Raw genomic sequence first — 18,511 nt, 5'->3', positions numbered from 1 at the left:
TTGTTTTTCATTTTATAGGCAATTGAAAGAAATTGTCGAGCCAGTGGAGGTTACACTGGTATTAAAAATGTGTACTTAGAAGATTCACCTAAGGATGATGTTCAGCAAAGCTTCTTCTTAGCTGAAACTTTAAAAGTGAGTTTTAATACAATACCTAATAAATCTACATTTTATGATTATGTAATAATACAAACTTTTCTTTCTTTTAGTATCTATATTTATTGTTTTCGGATGATTCATTGATACCATTAGACAAATGGGTTTTCAATACAGAAGCTCATCCACTGCCTATTAAAGGAGCTAATCCTCTGTATAGATCACACACAGCTACTTCTAAACATTGAAGAAAATATCTAGCAAAAATCTTTAATAATTGAGAGGTGTTCTTATAAAATAGAATTTTTTTTTGAGGTGATATATTGACCTAGCTTACGAAACTTTTGGGTAATCAGATGGAAGGCTGTTTTATCTTCTATATATTTAATACTTATTACCTTTTCTATAAAATATGTAGTAGTACGTTTTAGTACTAAAATATTCATGAGAAGGATTCTAAAATTTTATGATAAGGAACACAAATTTTATTCAAGTTTTACATTAATATATTTTTGACAGTTTTTTTTATCCATTTATATTAAATATTATATAGATTTTTTATGCATTTCAGATTTAATTTTTTTATAAAATTCTGGAATCCTTCTGATTCGTTTTTTTAAGTCAAACTTTTAATGATAATTTAATAATAGATTTTTGGAAATATTTAATATAATGCGGCCTCATGCATGATTTAATAGGGAGATTAACAGCATTAGAAAAAGTTTGACTTTATATGAAATTAATACCAGAGCTTATAATATTTTCAAAAGTAATTTATGGTAGTATGTATATTTTTTTAAAAGTTTTATATCTGAATTTAAAATGAATTTTTTGTGAAGTTTTTCTTCTTTTATTATGAAAAAAGCTTATACTTGGTATACAAATTAGGGGATATTGATTGTGAATTATAATATATTAAATATTTTGATAATCGATTCTTTTCTCCTAAAAGAGAATTATCCTAATATACATTTTTGAAAATAATTTGGGCTCTCGCATAATTATAAAAATACTTGTAACTATGATTTTGCACTTGTAAACATCTCAGCATACTTAAGTCTAGATATTGACTGTATTTTACTACATTCCTTCATGAAAAGGGAGTGCCAATTGTATATAGAAAAAATTAAATTAAATAATTGTAAATTATAAGCGTGTAAATGTATATATGTGGTGTGGTTATTGTTACAAATGAGAAATGGAAGAATTTTGGTCTTTTGTTCATATTTTAGAGAATTCATGAACAGTTAATGCAAGAGACGTTATTTTTAATAGATTAATTAAGAATATAAGCATTTTATTATAATACCGGTACCTTGTAATATTGTTATTTATTCTTTGTTTATAATTAAAAATATATTAACTGTAATTTTGTTTTTTTTAATCTAATATATCTGCATGAGTTGGCACATCAAGTATTGGCTTCAGAATATTAAACTCAAGAGATTTGTGATATGCAGACAGTCAATTCAACAAAGAAATATATAGAAAAAGTTAATAACTAATTATAATAACTAACTTCATTCACAAAAAAATTGGGTACATTATAATATTTTTAATTGCACCTCAGTATATAAGCAACATCAAATAATTTATATCACTATATTTACAAATTCTTTATCCAGTAAACCTCAAACGTAATAAAACCTTTAACATTACGTAACCGGGGTAAGGTTACACGTAACATTTACGTAACCAAAAGGACAAAGGCAACTTTGATGTAACAGCCTACACAGTTATCGCCTTTGCTACTTTTCTAAATATATTCAGTATTTATTTTCAATTTAAAACAAAAAAAGAATGAATAAATTGTACAAGTTAAGATGTAAGTGGCATTTAGCCTCCAGGTAAGTTGCATGGGCAGGCAGATATGTGCAAATAACCGAATTAATTAATAAGAATAGAGGTATATCAACTTTCAACTTGTAATGAAAGTGTTTATTTTGACTACACGTCTACACACAAGTGACTACACGTGTTGATCACACATTTACAAGTCATTAATAAGTACATATTTTGTACAATAGAACCAAATTCATTAGTTCTTTATGGCATATAGTTTTACAAAAAATCTTACAAATTACTAACTAGTAAAAATTACTTAAATTAGTGCAATTGTTACGAGTACTCCTTTGTAAGCCCTCGGCTGCTTGTTAGAACATACAGGGAGGGACTCATTATTCCAGACTTCAGTACATTTTTATAAGTGAACTACTTTTTGTAAGTTTATGATTCAGGGTGTTTGTCATAACCCAAAGTTGCAAAGGTAAATTATGACTCACATACACATGCACGAATGCCTACTTTTTCCAATATCGATTCAGAATATCTTCAGAAACCTCGAGAAAACATTAAGTTAGCAAATATGGTTGTGTAATTTCTCAGTGTAAGACCTTAGAAACACTAATTGTGCAGTTTGTCTAACAATTGGCTTTGTTAAAAACTTTGACACACTATATTATTAATTGTGGGCAATTTAAGCTATTTTGCAAGCAAAATAATCTATAATTACAAGTAGGTAAACTTGTAGTTTAAGTACTTGATCATCATATCAAAAAATTTGAAACTTATTGATTTATATGTTAACATATAAATAAATTTATTTGATGAATTGTTTATTATACTTTTTTACAATGTATTAAATTATACATTATATGTTGTATAGTTTAATTTTGTTAATAAAATTATTTATACATTAAGTTTTCAAACAGTTTGAGCGGATTTAAGTAAATAAGTTTTTGGTGCAGTTGATAAAAGTTGATGAAATGGATGGAATTAATTTTTACTTGCCCTTTGATAATTGGAAAAATACTATTAAATAGGGGGCAACAGTTCCCTATTTAATAATTTAATTCATAACTATAGTATAGGTGGTTACATTAATATAGTTTTCACAAAGATACCGAGAATAATGATATTTTCAAAATACAAAAAATTATAAGATAGAATTTCACGATTACTATAATTTATTGTAATGCTATCTTTACCATTTTTTAATCTTAAATCCTCATATTTATATTGTTAGTTAAATAGTGACTCTTGCATAATTACATTGTTTTAATGGGTTTTAATGGGTCCTTTTTTACATAGATACCGTTAATGATATTTTCGAAATGTGTAGTGTTATCATTACTATTTTTTAAACTTAATTTCTTATATTTATATTGTTAGTTATATTGTAACTCTTGCATAATTACATTGTGCTATATTTATTCTGCAATGTTTTATCTGTCTTAGAATATTGAGAAAAATAGAAACTAAGCAACATTATATCAATCTTTAATCAATCTATATATTAACATATCTATTTACAACAATTTACTAAACATATCACAATATGCACCTTTAATTCATGACTACTTTGATGTTTGAGAATCTCCAACAATTTTTAGCCTTTCGTTAGGTCTGCTTTTCAGTTCCAGCTCCATTCGATTAACATTCCATTCATTTTCTAACTTATCTGCCCAGAAATACATTACACCTTTGTCCTTTGAGCCGGTAACGTTAACAGCAAATGTAGCTTTTGTATCATCAAAATTATTGTTTTGTGTGTCTCTATAATTAAATCCATTGTCTTTAATGGGTTCACCTAGGAATTGGATAGCTCCTGGATGAGCTCTTAATGTTTTTAATGCTGATTTGTAAAATTCTGTGTTTCTGATATTCTGTTTTACAGAATTTTGGAGGTATAAACCAGTGCCAACAACAACTACTGCGCCATAGGCGGCGACTTTCATTAAAGTTCGGGTTGAAATCCTTCTCATTTTAATAAATAATTTTTGTAATAAAATAAATGTGCTCTTATATAATCCTGCACACCAATATTTAATTCAGCTTAAACAGTATTGAATCCTTTTCTTTGGAGCATATTTTGAGGTTAAGTTTTTTTTATGGACTTCTGAAACTCATGAAGGCATTTCCTAAAATAATTATTATCGGTTATTGATTTTTTGCATAATCATAATGTCAATTTTTTGCGTTAAAGCATGCAATCAAATTGACCTATATTTTTATTTTATTCACACAATGAAAGCTGCAATTTGAGCAAGCAAGTTCAGTCGTTTGAAGAAACTGCCATGCGAACAATCCGCAATTGAACGCCGTGCATTTAACGTCATATTTTGTAGTTTTATAATTATTTATTAAATAATACAGTAAATAATTTAATTTTAAATATAGTTTATTTGCTGAATAAAATTTATTAATATGTCCGATATTCAAGATCAGATTAAAGAACAAGGAGATTTAGTGAGAAAACTCAAAGCAGCTAAAGAGCCTAAAGAAAAGGTATATTTTGACAGCCACATGTATTTAACGATTGTGCAACTTTCATGATATAAGTTATAATTTGATTTTTTGGTGTAAATTGTACTTAAATGAGTCTAATTCGAGGATTTAATAACATTAAATAATTTTTTTTGTGAGGTTATCTATTGTTAGCCATATGCTGTTTAGCCTTCAATATATCAGAATTTATTACTTTCTATTGCTCTATTTTCTTATCATAAAAAACTGCAATGGAATGTACGTGCTATACTTCTTAACGCAGTTCTGAACCGAGTTACTTTCCATTATTACTGAAAATGAAAATGATGTCATTTACCTATTGTCGTTTATCTCGAGCGATTTTCTCCGCAATTTCTAAAACCTGCGCCACTCCAAGAAAAATACATATAGGACATAAAAACCAACAAAATTTACAAATAAATCCTGAACTTATTAATCAGGTTAGGAAGGTTTCTTTAAAACATAAAATTACAGTAAAAATTGTTATATTTCAAATTATTTTATTTTTAGATTGATGAAGAAGTTGCCAAATTACTTGCCTTAAAAGCACAGCTGAGTAATGGAGCTGCCCCACCGACGAGTGGGAAATTGATATTAAAGACTCCCAAAGGAACGAGAGATTTTTCTCCAGATCAAATGACATTAAGACAAAATGTGCTTGAGAAAATCCTAACAGTTTTTCATCGCCACGGAGCAGAGACTATTGATACACCAGTGTTTGAACTCAAAGTACGGTATTTATTATTTATTTATTTATTTATTTATTTATTCAACGCCCAAGGCAATAATACAATATAATTACATTTTAAAGTGTACAAATTATAAACTAAAGATATGAGAAAATTTGAGTATTAAGAGTTCATAGATAGATTTGTATATATATTTATTTATTTATTTATTTATTTAAATATATAGCCCACAGATTTCTCCAAGAGGACTCAAAAATACAATTATTTTACATAATGAATAACAATTAAAATATATACAAAATTACAATATATAGTTAGTAACATAAAATGTTAGTAAGATAAAATTACATATAATGCAGAATGTAACAATAATATTTATAAACAGAATAAGAAAATAATGAGATATTTGAAAAGAAAATAAAAAGACTAACTTGTGCAGATGGAGATTATTTGATTAGGTGAAGTGTTGTGAATATCTATTTCATTATTAATTAAGTTAAAGTTAGAGGACATAAGTAAAATTGGCGAATTTAAGAGAGAATTAGATTTAGGGGTACGTTAATTGAAAAATAATTGTGAACGAGAAGATAGCCTTGGAACATTAAAGGATAGTTGATTGAGAATAAGAGGACAGTCTATAGAATTATTGCAAAGCTTAAATAAGAACATAATTGTACAGATAAATCGACGTGAGGCAAGGGAAGGAATACCAAATTCTTTTAGTAAAGTGTTGTGGTCAAAGCCACGTTCAGGGTAAATTTTATATCTTTTATAATAAAGGTATTTCAGAAATTTTCGCTGAACCTTCTCTATCGCATCAGAGTTGTTGATATGATGAGGATACCAAATAATCGAACCGTATTCTAATAATATATATACATAACACTTAATATATATAAACTACAAATATATAACATTAAATAAAAACTAATAAAATTAAACATTTAATAAACTATAAATCACTACTTAAGACAGTCTTTTAAGGATAATTTTTCTGGCTTGATTTTTTATATTTGTCATGGACAGACCAAAGATATCAATCTCTGAAGCAAATTCATTTATTATTTTTGATATTCTATGGGTGAGCGTGAAACAAATTTGGTTTTAACTGTGGGTATTTCCAAAGTTCTATTGTAACGTAACCTAACGTTAGGTATGACTAATTTGAAGCGTTCAAGAAGTTCAGGCACATCTAAAGCACCCATCTAAACCATTATGTATAATGGTTTTTTATACTTCTTGTTGTATATTGACATAAAATTTTATATAATCTACTGTAACTGTATTAATGTTACTGCTACATGCATGCTGCTTCTTAAAGTACAGGTAACCCCGGCATAACACGGTACTTCTATAACACGTATTCGCTCTAACACAATTTAAGAATTGAGCCCATCCCCTTCATAACACGGTACTTTTAAAGCTCGAGTTTCCTCTAATACTGTTTCAGAATTGAGCAAAACCCTAATAATATAAAAAATATAGTGAAATCTATTAAAATCTAACTTTATTTAATCTAAAGTTAGTAAAATCGCAGTACAATAGCTCAATACATGTGATAAAATTAGTTCAAAAATAACTAATTTGATACTTATTATTCAAGCATGTTTGTTCTATAGAAAAAATTCTAGGCTTATCCGAACAATTAGTCATTAGTTTTAAAAATCCTTTAAATAATATGAGCATAAAGATTTAATAAAGATAACTTTGCATGTAGCAAATATATAAATACCTTTTTGTTAAAAGCAAGTAATCGCAAATATAATTTTTTTTGCAAAAAATAATGTACGGTCCTGGAGGAAGTACAGAAAACTGCTCAGGGGAGAGGATATTTTGCAAATAAATGATCGTGTTGAATAGCCCTCATCAGTTATTATGGTGCAAAAAAAAAAATCATATAATTCATATAATGTATAATACTTCTTAAACCAATTAATAAAAATAACAATATTTATTATATAATCTTGGAAGGTAACCCCTCTTTTTATACTAATTTTCTGTCCCGTATAATATGGATTTGCATAACACGCTACTTTTTTGGAACGTAACTATTGTGTTATGCGCGGGTTTACTGTAATTTATAAGATTTATTAGATTTATAGATTTAACACAGGTGTTATGTTCTAAAAAAACACTCATGTTATGCAAATTCTTGTTATATCAACTAAAGGACAAATTCAAAAAGATAAGTTATATTCTAAAAATTCATAAAAATATGCAACTTATTGTACTTTCTTAACCAAGTATAATAGATTTATTAAATTTTTCTAACACCTAATGGACGGGCCTGTAGATTTACATGTTTACTTTTTCATGAAGGTCAATGTATACAAGTTTAAAACTATTAAAAGCTTTAATAAATACGATTGTGAAATATTAAGTAAATTAATATGATTGATTTATTAAAGTTTTATTATAGTCACAATGCTTTGAATCATGTTTATCCAATTTTCCTGAATTATTTAAGGAAACTAGGTGCAGACAGTACAGATTTTAATATTAAATGATAATTACTTTGACATTTCTAAGTGCTATCCAACACAAGGATTTTCTTTTTGGCAAGATATTATCATCTTCTAGGTACTTTTTTCAGATTCATGCTTTATTTTTTAAAAAATCTATCATTTGTGTTTTCCTTCTTTTAGTGAAAAGATAGTTATATATTATTTTATTGATATGTTAAGCACAGGCAAAGTTTACTTCTAAATATTGTACTCATTTAATTTGAAGGATTTGCATTTAAGAAATATTACTAACTGTTCAGATAAGCCTAGTCCTTTTTCTTTACTATACTTCCTACTTAATTAGGGTTTTACTCAATTTTCGATCTATGTTAGTTGTAAACCTTGCTGTTTTATAAAAGGGATATCCTCAATTCTCCAACCATATTGGAGTGATCTGTGTTATAGAAGTACCGCGTTATACTGGGGTTACATAATATACTTTTGTAAAACATATATGTTTATAAATTCTATATATTACATATGCATGTTTGAGGTATATATTATATTGTAATTTATACAATATAATATACTATATACTATAGGTTTAAAAAAAATGACTTTAAAAATACAAAATCTTCTGACCATTGTCTTTTTCAATCATGTATAAAAAATTTAAATTTTTTATTTTAGTCACTCATAATTTTGATGTTTATGTTAAATATTTCATAGCTAAATTTTTAAAGTACAACAATTGATTATACCAAATTATAATTTTTTTTAGGATGTTCTAACTGGAAAATATGGAGAAGATTCAAAGCTTATCTATGAATTAAAAGATCAAGGTGGTGAAATTTTAGCTCTGCGTTATGATTTAACTGTACCTTTTGCAAGATATTTGGCCATGAGTAAAGTGTCTTCAATCAAAAGATATCATATTGCCAAGGTGTACAGAAGAGATAACCCTTCTATGACCCGTGGGAGATACAGAGAATTTTATCAATGTGTATGTATTAATGCGATTTATTTGCTAATATTATATTTTTCTTAAACTTTCTAGTATGATTTGTATTTATATTTAACCACTTCTTGAGATTTTTTATGAGAGCAACAATTTTTTTGTGTTATTAGATAGTAGATTTGTGTTATATAGTTAGTAAATATTAGATAGTATTTATTACAAGTCGATTATTATTTTCTTATAGTACAAATACAATAATAAAGATTTTCTGAATATACCTCAAAACTACCATCTTAAAATTTTAGATTTGATTAAAATGCTTTATATTTCTTTGCTAGAATAAGAAACATAAAAGATGTGAACTTATTGATGAAAATTTGGAAAAACTATGTGTGTTTAGGCCGTCGATTAATCACGTGATCGATTTCCAATTATAAAAAAGTTAACATTTGGAAATCATGCTGATTAGTTTTTCACAAAGATCGGCCAGCCCGCTTTTTCATAATTGATTGTTAATTTTTTTTTCTGAGAATTTTAATGAAACTTGGTATGGCCATAGAGTACCTGGTCTTAATGAACATACTAAAATATTATAGTCCTACAAAAAAATGATTAATTATGAAAAAAAATTAAAGTTTGAATTAATCGACCGTGTATGTATTAGACGTATTTCTTTTTTGAATAATGTGTAACAAGAAAAAATTGTATAAAAATTAATAATCTGCAAACAGCATCTCGGTGTATTTATAAATCTTTCATAAATTAATATATTGCTTTCATGTTGATTAAGTTGATTATTTACACATATCGGGATGTTTATGCAACTTGTCTTAGGGGCCGTTCAAGTATTACGTAAGCACTATAGGGGGGCGGGGAGGTTGTTGATTTGCTTATTTTGGGTTGACATGGGGGGCAGGGGAGTCTGGATGATGATTACGTCATAGGTAGTATATTTATTTTTTTACATTAATTGCAAAATGTTTATGTAAGCATGGGGGTAGGGGGTATGAGCTTTGCTTACTTTTGCTGACGAGGGGGATGGGGGGGTAAATAATTGTAATAAATCTGCTTACGTAATACTTGAACGATCCCTTAAGACAAAATGTCACTTACAACTAGTTGATACTATAATTTGATAAACCAAGATCAAAATTTGAAAGTAATTTTTTTTCAATTTTATTTTGAATTAATTTTTTGGTTATTTATATTTTTGTTATAAATAGGACTTAAAATTATTGTTACACAAAAACTTATAATTTGGAAACAAGTTTATATTATAGTTGTCTGGTATCTATATTTTTGTGTTAAATATGTTGAATGTATTAAATGTTTTATTATAATTTTAACTTTTTCTAATTAAATTTTCATTACTTTTGCAGGATTTTGATATTGCAGGAACTTATGATCACATGCTTCCTGATGCTGAATGTGTAAGAGTTGTATACGAGATCTTAAACGCTTTAGATTTGGGAAACTTTGTTGTAAAATTGAATCACAGATCTCTTTTAGACGGAATGTTTGAAGCATGTGGAGTTCCTCAAGACAAATTCAGAACTATCTGTTCAGCAGTCGACAAACTGGATAAGGTATAAAGGATAGTTTATTTGCTCTTATTTGTTACTTTCTGCTAAATTGTTAAGTTATCAATGAAGTATTAAGTAAGAAGCTCAAAGTAAAACCTGTTTTTTGAAGAAATTTTACTAATACACTTAGATTATTTAACATTGCATTATATGTTATGCATATTATATGAGGATTTTTATGTTTAATGCATGACATTTATTTAAAACAAATTTATATTATTTTATAATTAAATCATTTTATTTCAGTCTCCTTGGGAAGAAGTAAGAAAAGAAATGGTTGAGGAGAAAGGTTTGAGCCCAGAAAGTGCTGATAAAATCGGTACATATGTCCAACTAAATGGTAAAAAGGAATTAGTAAATAAATTGCTAGAAGATCCAGATTTAAAGAAATCACAGATGGCTATGAAAGGCTTAGAGGTAATTTTTTAAATGCTAATCACCTAGCAATTGGTTTTAGTATTCATTGATTTATTTATTATCCAGGCAATGAATTTGTTGCTGGATTATTGTGAAATCTATGGTGTTGATCATTGTGTTTCATTCGACTTGAGTTTAGCAAGAGGTTTGGATTATTACACTGGTGTAATTTTCGAAGCTGTACTTAAAGGTAATTTAATAAATTTATTAATATGGTAAACTACATTGTTGGGATTTTTTAAATTGTGCCAAAATGTGATTTCTTGTGATATATATATATATATATATATATATATATATATATATATATTATATCTAAAATTTGAGCAGGGAATTGATTTAACTTCCCAAAAGAGAGGCTTGTTTTCGACAGAAAAACCAAATTGCTAATATCTAGTTTCTCGATGTTCCAAGTAATTCTCAATCTTGTGGCATCACAATTAAAAATAGTATGTGTCTGTGAATTATTCCGTGTATATTCAAAAAGTCAACAGTTGTTTGATGTGAACTGGACGAAAACTTGCATTGGATCGTTTTGCGAGTTAAATTGAATCGGCTGACTCGCTTTCCTATAATTAGCCGATTTTTTTGTCGATATTTTTGCGAATAATTTTTAATTGATTTTGAAAGTTTAGAAACTTCAAAAGATATCATTTGATGAAATTTATTAATAGTGATAGACTTCAAAGTCTGCTTGAATATTCCAATATACTCCGCGAAACTTTAAATACCTTTGTCTTGAAACTGTCTTTTCAACATCTACTGGACCAATTTACTTGAAATGTTACAGAGTTTTATTTAGAGACTTCTCTTTTCTTTAGTACGCTTCTCCACAAATTTCGATTAATTTAGTAATTTTTTTTAGACTGTTGCTCTTTTGTAAAAAAATTGTTTACTTTTTAACTTCCCTTCTCTTTAGTTATAGTAATGGGCCGAATGTCGAAAATGAAAATTTTTGCATATCTTCACTTTTTTAAGGTGTATGTATTGTGTGTGTGTGTGTTTTGTATGTCCGCACTTGTTCGTCCACGTTTTTGGGCGCACGGATCAACCGATTTGAATGGTTAAAAAAACATTCGATTCCTATTGATAGGGAGATGTGCTGATTAGTTTTTGGCAAAAGCAGATCCAGCCGTTTTGGAGATACGGAGCAAAAAGTGCAGAAAATATAAATCGAGTTTTTGAGAGAACGGAGTATCCGATTTGAATGATCTAAAAACATTCAATTTGTAATGATTGGGAGAAGAGGTGATTAGTTTTTGGCAAAGGCAGGTCCAGCCATTTCGAAGATACAGAGTTAAATGTGCAAAAAGTGGCAGTTTTTAAGAGAACTAAGCGTCGGATTTGAATTATTCAAAGAACTTTTTGCATGTTTTAACAAAATAATTGCTTTTTGATTTAATAATTGTTTCTATTTTCTTTTTGTACAAAAAAATTTTTTTTTCATAATTTTTTTTTGTATATCAAAATAATATACGAAATAAATAATTCAGATTGTAATTTTAATTCTGACTAAATTTATAATATACTTTAAACAAATAATTTCAACTTTGCAATTTAGTTTATATAATGCTTATAAATTTTAGACAATGTTACAATCTATTTGAAAACATTTAATTCCTCGCATATTTCATTAAAGTAGGGGAAGTTCCAGCAATTTGCTTCAAGGCACGATGCCATACACTACTAGTCGTAATTAAATGCGTAGATGAATATTCAAGATTTTCAAAAATCTTGTAATTTAATTTGCAGGTGAAGTAGTTCCAAATCCTGTTGCTGGAGATGAACAATCAGGAGTTGGATCAGTAGCCGGTGGCGGACGTTATGATAATCTAGTTGGAATGTTTGATTCTAAGAACAAACAGGTACAATTTTTTATAATTATATATATCACATGTTGTGATATAATAAATTAACTTATAATTGTTTCTTAGGTTCCTTGTGTGGGTGTTAGCATTGGGGTTGAAAGAATTTTTGCTGTTTTGGAAGCACGATTGCAAAATGCAGGACAGAAGTTAAGAACATGCCAAACTGAAGTTTATGTTGCTTCAGCACAAAAAAATCTTTCTGTACATAGAATGAAAGTATTAACAGAACTGTGGAATAATGGTATTAAGGTAATTTTCACAAATGATAAATTCAAAAGATTTATACCATTTATTTATTAATAAACATTTAACAATAAATAATTTCCCAAGCTTGTCAACAAATTAATATGATAATTTTGGAAATTATAATTTCTCAACAATGTCAAAAAATTACATTCATAGTTTTATTTATATATATAAAATGACTAATTTGAAAATTTAATACTTTGGAGACTTCATATGACTTTTGATTTTATTTCAGGCTGAGCATTCCTATAAAAACAATCCAAAATTATTAGTCCAACTACAGCACTGTGAGGAAAACAAAATTCCATTAGCAATCATTCTTGGCGAATCGGAAATTAAGAGTGGTATTGTTAAATTGAGAAATGTCAATACTCGAGAAGAATTGGAAGTGAAAAGAGAGGATATGGTATCTGTTATACAAGAGAAACTCAAAGAGTTACTGTAATATAATTTTATACAAATATAGCACAATTATTTGAGACCTAATTGATATTTATTAATAAAAATTTCAAATTCAAAATTTCTGTTTTTAATTTTTGGTGAAACAAAGCTGCATAGATTAAATTACAAATATTATTTTGTCCGCATTTGGACAGCAGTTTATTATCACTTGTAAATATCAAAATATGTATTCAAGTGATAATAGCCCTTGTCGGCATTGCTGCAATAGAGTTCGAATATATAAGGACAACTACTAGGTTGCCTTTTGATAAAAAATACCGCAAATAGATAGAGCAGCCTTCGGGTTGTCTTCTATAATATTATAGTTGTTGTAAAGTACCATAACAGATTATAAAACTCTTATTTATTATTTATTTATTTAACGGCCATGGCAATAATATATTAGTTATTATTAGTTCTGTTTTTGTTAAAAAATGAACTACAGAATACTATTTAGCATAATTTAACTGTTGGTGAATTATCTGAAGTATATGAATTAAATATTTGTTTTTCTGTGAATCTTATTTGTGTTGTTGATTCTCAAAAATCTTAATTTTACTTAACTCCGACAAATTGATTAAAACTAGATTGTTCTGCGATATCAAATGCAAAATATAATTAATTATAAATTTAAATTAATAAATTATTTTCTTTTCTAAGAATTTCTCTTAAATATAACGCTCAATTTTGTATTGTCGGAGTACCATAGTTCAATCAAAGTTAGTATATAGATGAAATTGCATTAGTCGACGTTGTTATAAATAGTAGTTTTGAATTAAAATTGGAGTAAAAATAAACAATAAATTTATAACGGTTTTGCAAATTTAACATAACTGTTGTGTATAAATATAATCTTTTTGTCATTGTGTTAAAAAATAACGGATGTTCAGTGGTGAAAACGTTTAAGTAAATATGTGGTTAATCCCAATAATATTCGTCTTCGTCATTAATAAAATTAAAGCAAAAAGCTAATAGTTAAATACATTGGTTAAATACAATCACTTTATGGTTAAATACAAGTTGTTAATTACCGCCGTAAAAAATGGTTAAAAATCGGTGCGTCCAGTTACCCTATAATATAATAATAAAAATAAAAACAGTATAAAACCAGATATAATACAGATGTGTTAATTATTTTATTTTTAGCGACTAGCAATGAACAATGCCATTTTTTACAGACAAAAACACAAGCTTTTACGCTTCGTAAATCGATCGATTTATTCTGCTGTTTTTTTTTCAAGTAACTGGGTGAATGAATTTTATGAGTTGTTTAAGGTCCAAGAGCGTAAAATAACAAATCTTACTAGTACTAGTAAATATAAATATTGTACAGTAAATTATTGGTTGAATTGATTTTTCACTTTCTTGGAAAATTTTCGCTACTCATCAGAAATACTCAATCGCCATTCCATGAAACATATATCACGAATTAAGAAAGAAACTGTTTTTGTTTTGTAGGTTTTATAAATCGTAACGTTAATTTTCATAAAATTTCATAAAATACAAATATCTAAAACTTTGTATAGAAATTTTATTTTTTAGTTGAATAGTACATAGTATGTGTGTTTATGTGTGTATGTGTGTGCGTGTGTGCAGATACAAATTTTCGTCGACGATTTCGGGAACACCGATCAACCGATTTAAATAATTAAAAAAACATTCGATAAGTATTGATAAGGAGACAATTTGATTAGTTTTTGGCAAAGGCAGGTCTAGCCGTTCCGAAGATACGGGGCTAAAAGTGCCAAAAACAGTAACTCAGTTTTTGGGAGAACGGAGCGTCCGATTTCAATAATTCGGACGCTCCGTCCGATTTCAAAATAGCGTCCGATTTCAAAAATTTACTTGTATTGAAAAGATAAACAACTGATTAAATTTTTGATAAGGCAGGTCTGGCGGTTTCAGAGATCTAGAAAAAAAAAATGGAAAAAATGCCATTTGGCCGTCAAAAATGATCATAGACATATGCACATCAAATTATAAGATATTTGATACGATATTGTATACGTACCAATTTTGTTTAAATTTCTATGAGTTCCGTAACATCGTATGTCCAAGCAATTTGCCTTAAGGCTTGATGCCATACACCACTAGGTTTTTTCTTATAAACGTCGAAATATTCAATCAGTATAGGGATATATGCTTTCGTTCTGGATGATCAGGTTTAACCTCGCAACAAAGGTTGAAATTCGACTTTATGCAAAAAATTCAAGACGATTTATATATAACTCTGACAAAAATGTACGCATACTTATTTGTTAATTGTCAATGCGACTGAAAATACTGCGTTATAATTTCATTCTATATTAACAGTAATAAAAACCAAAATAAATACTAAAATTTTTGGTTACAGCGTATTTTTGTAGATAACAGATTTTTAAATGTAGTTTAATTAGGCTTGATATAATTTTTTACTTTGTATAAATATTTATTTTTTTATCATGGTTTCTTTAAGAAATAATTTCTATTTCATTTTATTTTTTCTTTATGTTTACAAATGCGAAAATGCGTCATTTCAACGTGCGACGTCTTTGAGACCAGAATCGGATTTTGGACAGACGCATGGCTTTTTACAAAATCAAGAAGATGGTGAAATTAGTACGCCAGAAATTAAAACGAAGAAATCTGAAACGGTATCAGGACGCACGTTTCGAACTAATGAAGATAGCCGTTCGCAAGGCAGACGGATTGATAAAGGACATAACAAGACAAGACAGAAGTCGGGATTCTACAATTCCTACAGAAGGTAAAATATGAATTGTATTTTTAACATACCGAATGTGTAGTTTGTTTTCATAAAAAAATCGATTTGCTAATTTTGTTTTCGCGACGTTTTAAGCCATTCTGTATCGAATGAGACCAAATTTGGAAAAAGTATATGTGTGTGTGTGCGTGTGCATCAACAGATTTTTTGCCGTGAATCGCCGTTTTCTCAAATACGTATATAAGTATCAGTTTTGTGCGACGAGCTGCCTTCTTTATGATTTTAAAAAAAAGTGTTAAACTTTTCGTCCACATTTAAGCTCATACTACCGAATCGATTTTAAAAAATCAAAAACTGTTCGAAAGATATTAGTTGAGAATGATGCTGATTAGTTTTAGGTGAAAATCCACCGAGCCGTTTTCTTGTAATTAACTGTTGAAAAAAAAATGTAAGCCGATTTTTATGGAACTTTTTTAGCGATATATATCATGGTCTTATAGAACTTACTGTAATATTACGATCTTACGACAAGTAGTTTAATTTAAAAAATTCATCATAATTTGAGAAAATGAGTAGTTTTTCTGACGTTAGCTAAAATTAAAATTAGATTTACTTGGTATAACGATAGAGTACTTGGTCTTTGAACATACTAAATCATTAAAGTCCTACGGAAACTGGTTCAATTATAATAATTGTTGATTTTTGAATATTTACTTTTAGAAAATACTCCGTGTTAATGTGTTCGTTCGTTTTCAATAATGTATAATAAAACTACTCGAAATAGTTTTAATCACTCATAAATTATTTATGTAAGTTCATGTAACTTGTCTCAAGGCTAAATACCAATACCAACTAGTTATCAAATAAAATGGTAGAAATATTTCGTTACTCAACAATTTTATAAAATGTACATTGGAATTGATTATGTAAATTCAAATTAATTCATATTTTCAAGACGAAACTTACACATATTTCACATTTCGACATCTCTTTTTATTCAAAACGGTTAGTTCAAAATGTTGAATTTGAAAATAATTCTGCGATTATATTGGAGATATTTATCAAAATATTATATGGACGATTAATAATTACCTATTAGTGCTTTATGTCATTAAATTACTTTCGAAATTCAGTAAAGTGTTACAAAACTCAGAGTGAACGTAATAAATAACGATAGTAATCTAACTATCGAAACTAGTAATATTTCAGAAAGATTATAAGACTAGGAATCAACATATGACGTGTTGTTAATTAGAAATATTTAAAATCGGATTGAAAATAATTTGTTAGGTAGAAACTGCAACTGCAATGAGCAATTATTTTAGTCGATAACATAACTATACTAAAAACTATACTTAAGGATCTTAAGAATATTAGTGCTGGTTCACTAATATTCTTAATTAGCCATAAGTATAGTTTTTCTATTTTTATATATAGATCTTACCACAGAAATAGTATAATTTAAGCTCGGTCAAACTATTTCATTGTTGCTAACTATTGGAGATGCATTAAAAAACTTAACTTTTAAATATGTAATTTTATGTCTCCACATTTTTGTTAATTTTTATAGAAACTTTAAAATCAAAATTCACTAATCTTGTTTATTATTACAGAGATGAATCTGGTACAAATAGCAGCTTCTACGAAGACACCGTGGATGATGGCGCTGAAAAATTATACCACAACGGAGTATCACATTTCGGCCAAGGTTACGATGAGGAATACCAAGATGAGAAGACGACAAATCTCTCAAATAACTATAGAAAACCAATTAATCCTCGTCGTTTCGATTATGACAATCATAATAGGCACAATAATTATAACGATATCAACAACTACCAAAAATATGATCCCGAAGAACAAGAATTATCTGTACTCAGACCACCTCCGCCTTTGAGAGATGATTTTCGCCCTGGAAATCGAAAACTGAATTATTTTTCCGAATATGAAAATCAAGGTAAAAATAGAATACCTCTAAACCATCGTGAGTCTGATGGATTTCCGAGGTTCAATGAAAATGAAGAAAATGTGCGTTATTCGAATCATCGATACGACGACGATGTGGCCCCAGTAAACACCGAGAGATACCGTCAGCGTTTGCGACCCCAAATTACGATATACGAGGACCCAGCGGTTGTCAACAATAGAGGATACGGCAATGAACACAGGTAAAAATTTCATTAATTTATAATAATTGATTATTTTTTATTATTGAGTAAATTTAAATACTATCAAACAGTTTATTAACTTCCCGTAGGGTAAGTTCTAGTAATAATTCACGTTTCAATGGCCTCTCAAGATTTTGGTATACCTTAGAAAAAATGGATGTATATGTGTGTGTGCGGATACAAATTTTCGTCGACGATTTCGGGAACACGTATCAACCGATTTGAATTTGAAAAAAACATTCGATTCGTATTGATAAGGAGACATGCTGATTAGGTTTTAGCCAAGGCAGGTATGGCCGTTTCGAAGATACGGGGCAAAAAGTGCCAAAAATTGTAATTCAGTGTTTGAGAGAATGGAGCGTCCGATTCCAATAATTTAAAAAAAAAACAAAATGAAGAAATGTTTAAATTAAGTGCAAAAATTGCTATTTAAGGGTCAAAAATGATCATTAAACATATGCACATCAAATTATCAGACATTTTATAGAGATTTTAATAATAGGTATAAAGGGTATGGACGTGTTTCCATACAGAATCGGCCCCACCCTGGTATAATTTTGATGCCATTTTATAGATATTTTCTAAAAAAATCGATATACCAAGTTTCAAA

General features: G+C 28.2%; 3 protein-coding genes across 5 annotated transcripts in view; 2 read left to right on the top strand and 1 right to left on the bottom strand.

Annotated features, from left to right (window-relative positions):
• Window positions 1-570, top strand: part of LOC113370007 (mannosyl-oligosaccharide alpha-1,2-mannosidase IA-like) — a 75,662-nt gene extending 75,092 nt beyond the window's left edge. For both annotated transcript variants that reach the window (XM_026610645.1, XM_026610644.1), the window contains exons 8-9: window positions 19-135; window positions 210-570. In XM_026610645.1, the coding sequence (XP_026466430.1) occupies window positions 19-135; window positions 210-344 (252 nt within the window). In that variant the 3' untranslated portion in view covers window positions 345-570. The remainder of the gene's footprint in view (window positions 1-18; window positions 136-209) is intronic.
• A 2,867-nt stretch (window positions 571-3,437) lies between these two features.
• LOC113370390 lies at window positions 3,438-4,220 on the bottom strand. Its single transcript, XM_026611055.1, has 2 exons — window positions 4,099-4,220; window positions 3,438-4,016 (listed from the first exon to the last, which is right to left on the bottom strand). Exon 2 carries the CDS (start codon window positions 3,858-3,860, stop codon window positions 3,453-3,455), a length of 408 nt encoding a protein of 135 aa, XP_026466840.1. The 5' UTR covers window positions 3,861-4,016; window positions 4,099-4,220; the 3' UTR covers window positions 3,438-3,452.
• LOC113370388 (histidine--tRNA ligase, cytoplasmic-like) lies at window positions 4,137-13,065 on the top strand. 2 transcript variants are annotated; one of them, XM_026611053.1, is made up of 10 exons: window positions 4,247-4,383; window positions 4,646-4,823; window positions 4,894-5,112; window positions 8,298-8,519; window positions 9,854-10,060; window positions 10,304-10,474; window positions 10,541-10,664; window positions 12,227-12,339; window positions 12,409-12,591; window positions 12,824-13,065. In XM_026611053.1, the coding sequence occupies exons 2-10, from the start codon at window positions 4,680-4,682 to the stop codon at window positions 13,031-13,033; spliced, it is 1,593 nt and encodes a 530-aa protein (XP_026466838.1). In that variant the 5' UTR covers window positions 4,247-4,383; window positions 4,646-4,679; the 3' UTR covers window positions 13,034-13,065. The 2 variants fall into 2 exon arrangements, with proteins under 2 accessions (XP_026466839.1, XP_026466838.1); XM_026611054.1 differs by lacking the exon at window positions 4,646-4,823 and having other exon boundaries at window positions 4,137-4,383.
• Window positions 13,066-18,511: the final 5,446 nt, after the last annotated feature.

The sequence above is a fragment of the Ctenocephalides felis genome, unplaced genomic scaffold, assembly GCF_003426905.1.
Source record: "Ctenocephalides felis isolate EL2017-DRISC unplaced genomic scaffold, ASM342690v1 CF-g0.4_SCAFFOLD_01492, whole genome shotgun sequence".
Classification (NCBI taxonomy): domain Eukaryota; kingdom Metazoa; phylum Arthropoda; class Insecta; order Siphonaptera; family Pulicidae; genus Ctenocephalides; species Ctenocephalides felis.
This window is presented reverse-complemented; position numbering and strand designations above follow the sequence as displayed.

What these genes read in the sequence shown, in the direction of transcription:
- LOC113370390 (XM_026611055.1), bottom strand. Translation starts at nt 3,860, where the DNA reads ATGAGAAGGATTTCAACCCGAACTTTAATGAAAGTCGCCGCCTATGGC.
- LOC113370388 (XM_026611053.1), top strand. Translation starts at nt 4,680, where the DNA reads ATGAAAATGATGTCATTTACCTATTGTCGTTTATCTCGAGCGATTTTC. An exon ending in CAGTCGACAAACTGGATAAG is followed by an intron (nt 10,061 to 10,303) that starts GTATAAAGGATA and finishes ATTTTATTTCAG; the next exon opens with TCTCCTTGGGAAGAAGTAAG. An exon ending in TTGATTCTAAGAACAAACAG is followed by an intron (nt 12,340 to 12,408) that starts GTACAATTTTTT and finishes ATTGTTTCTTAG; the next exon opens with GTTCCTTGTGTGGGTGTTAG.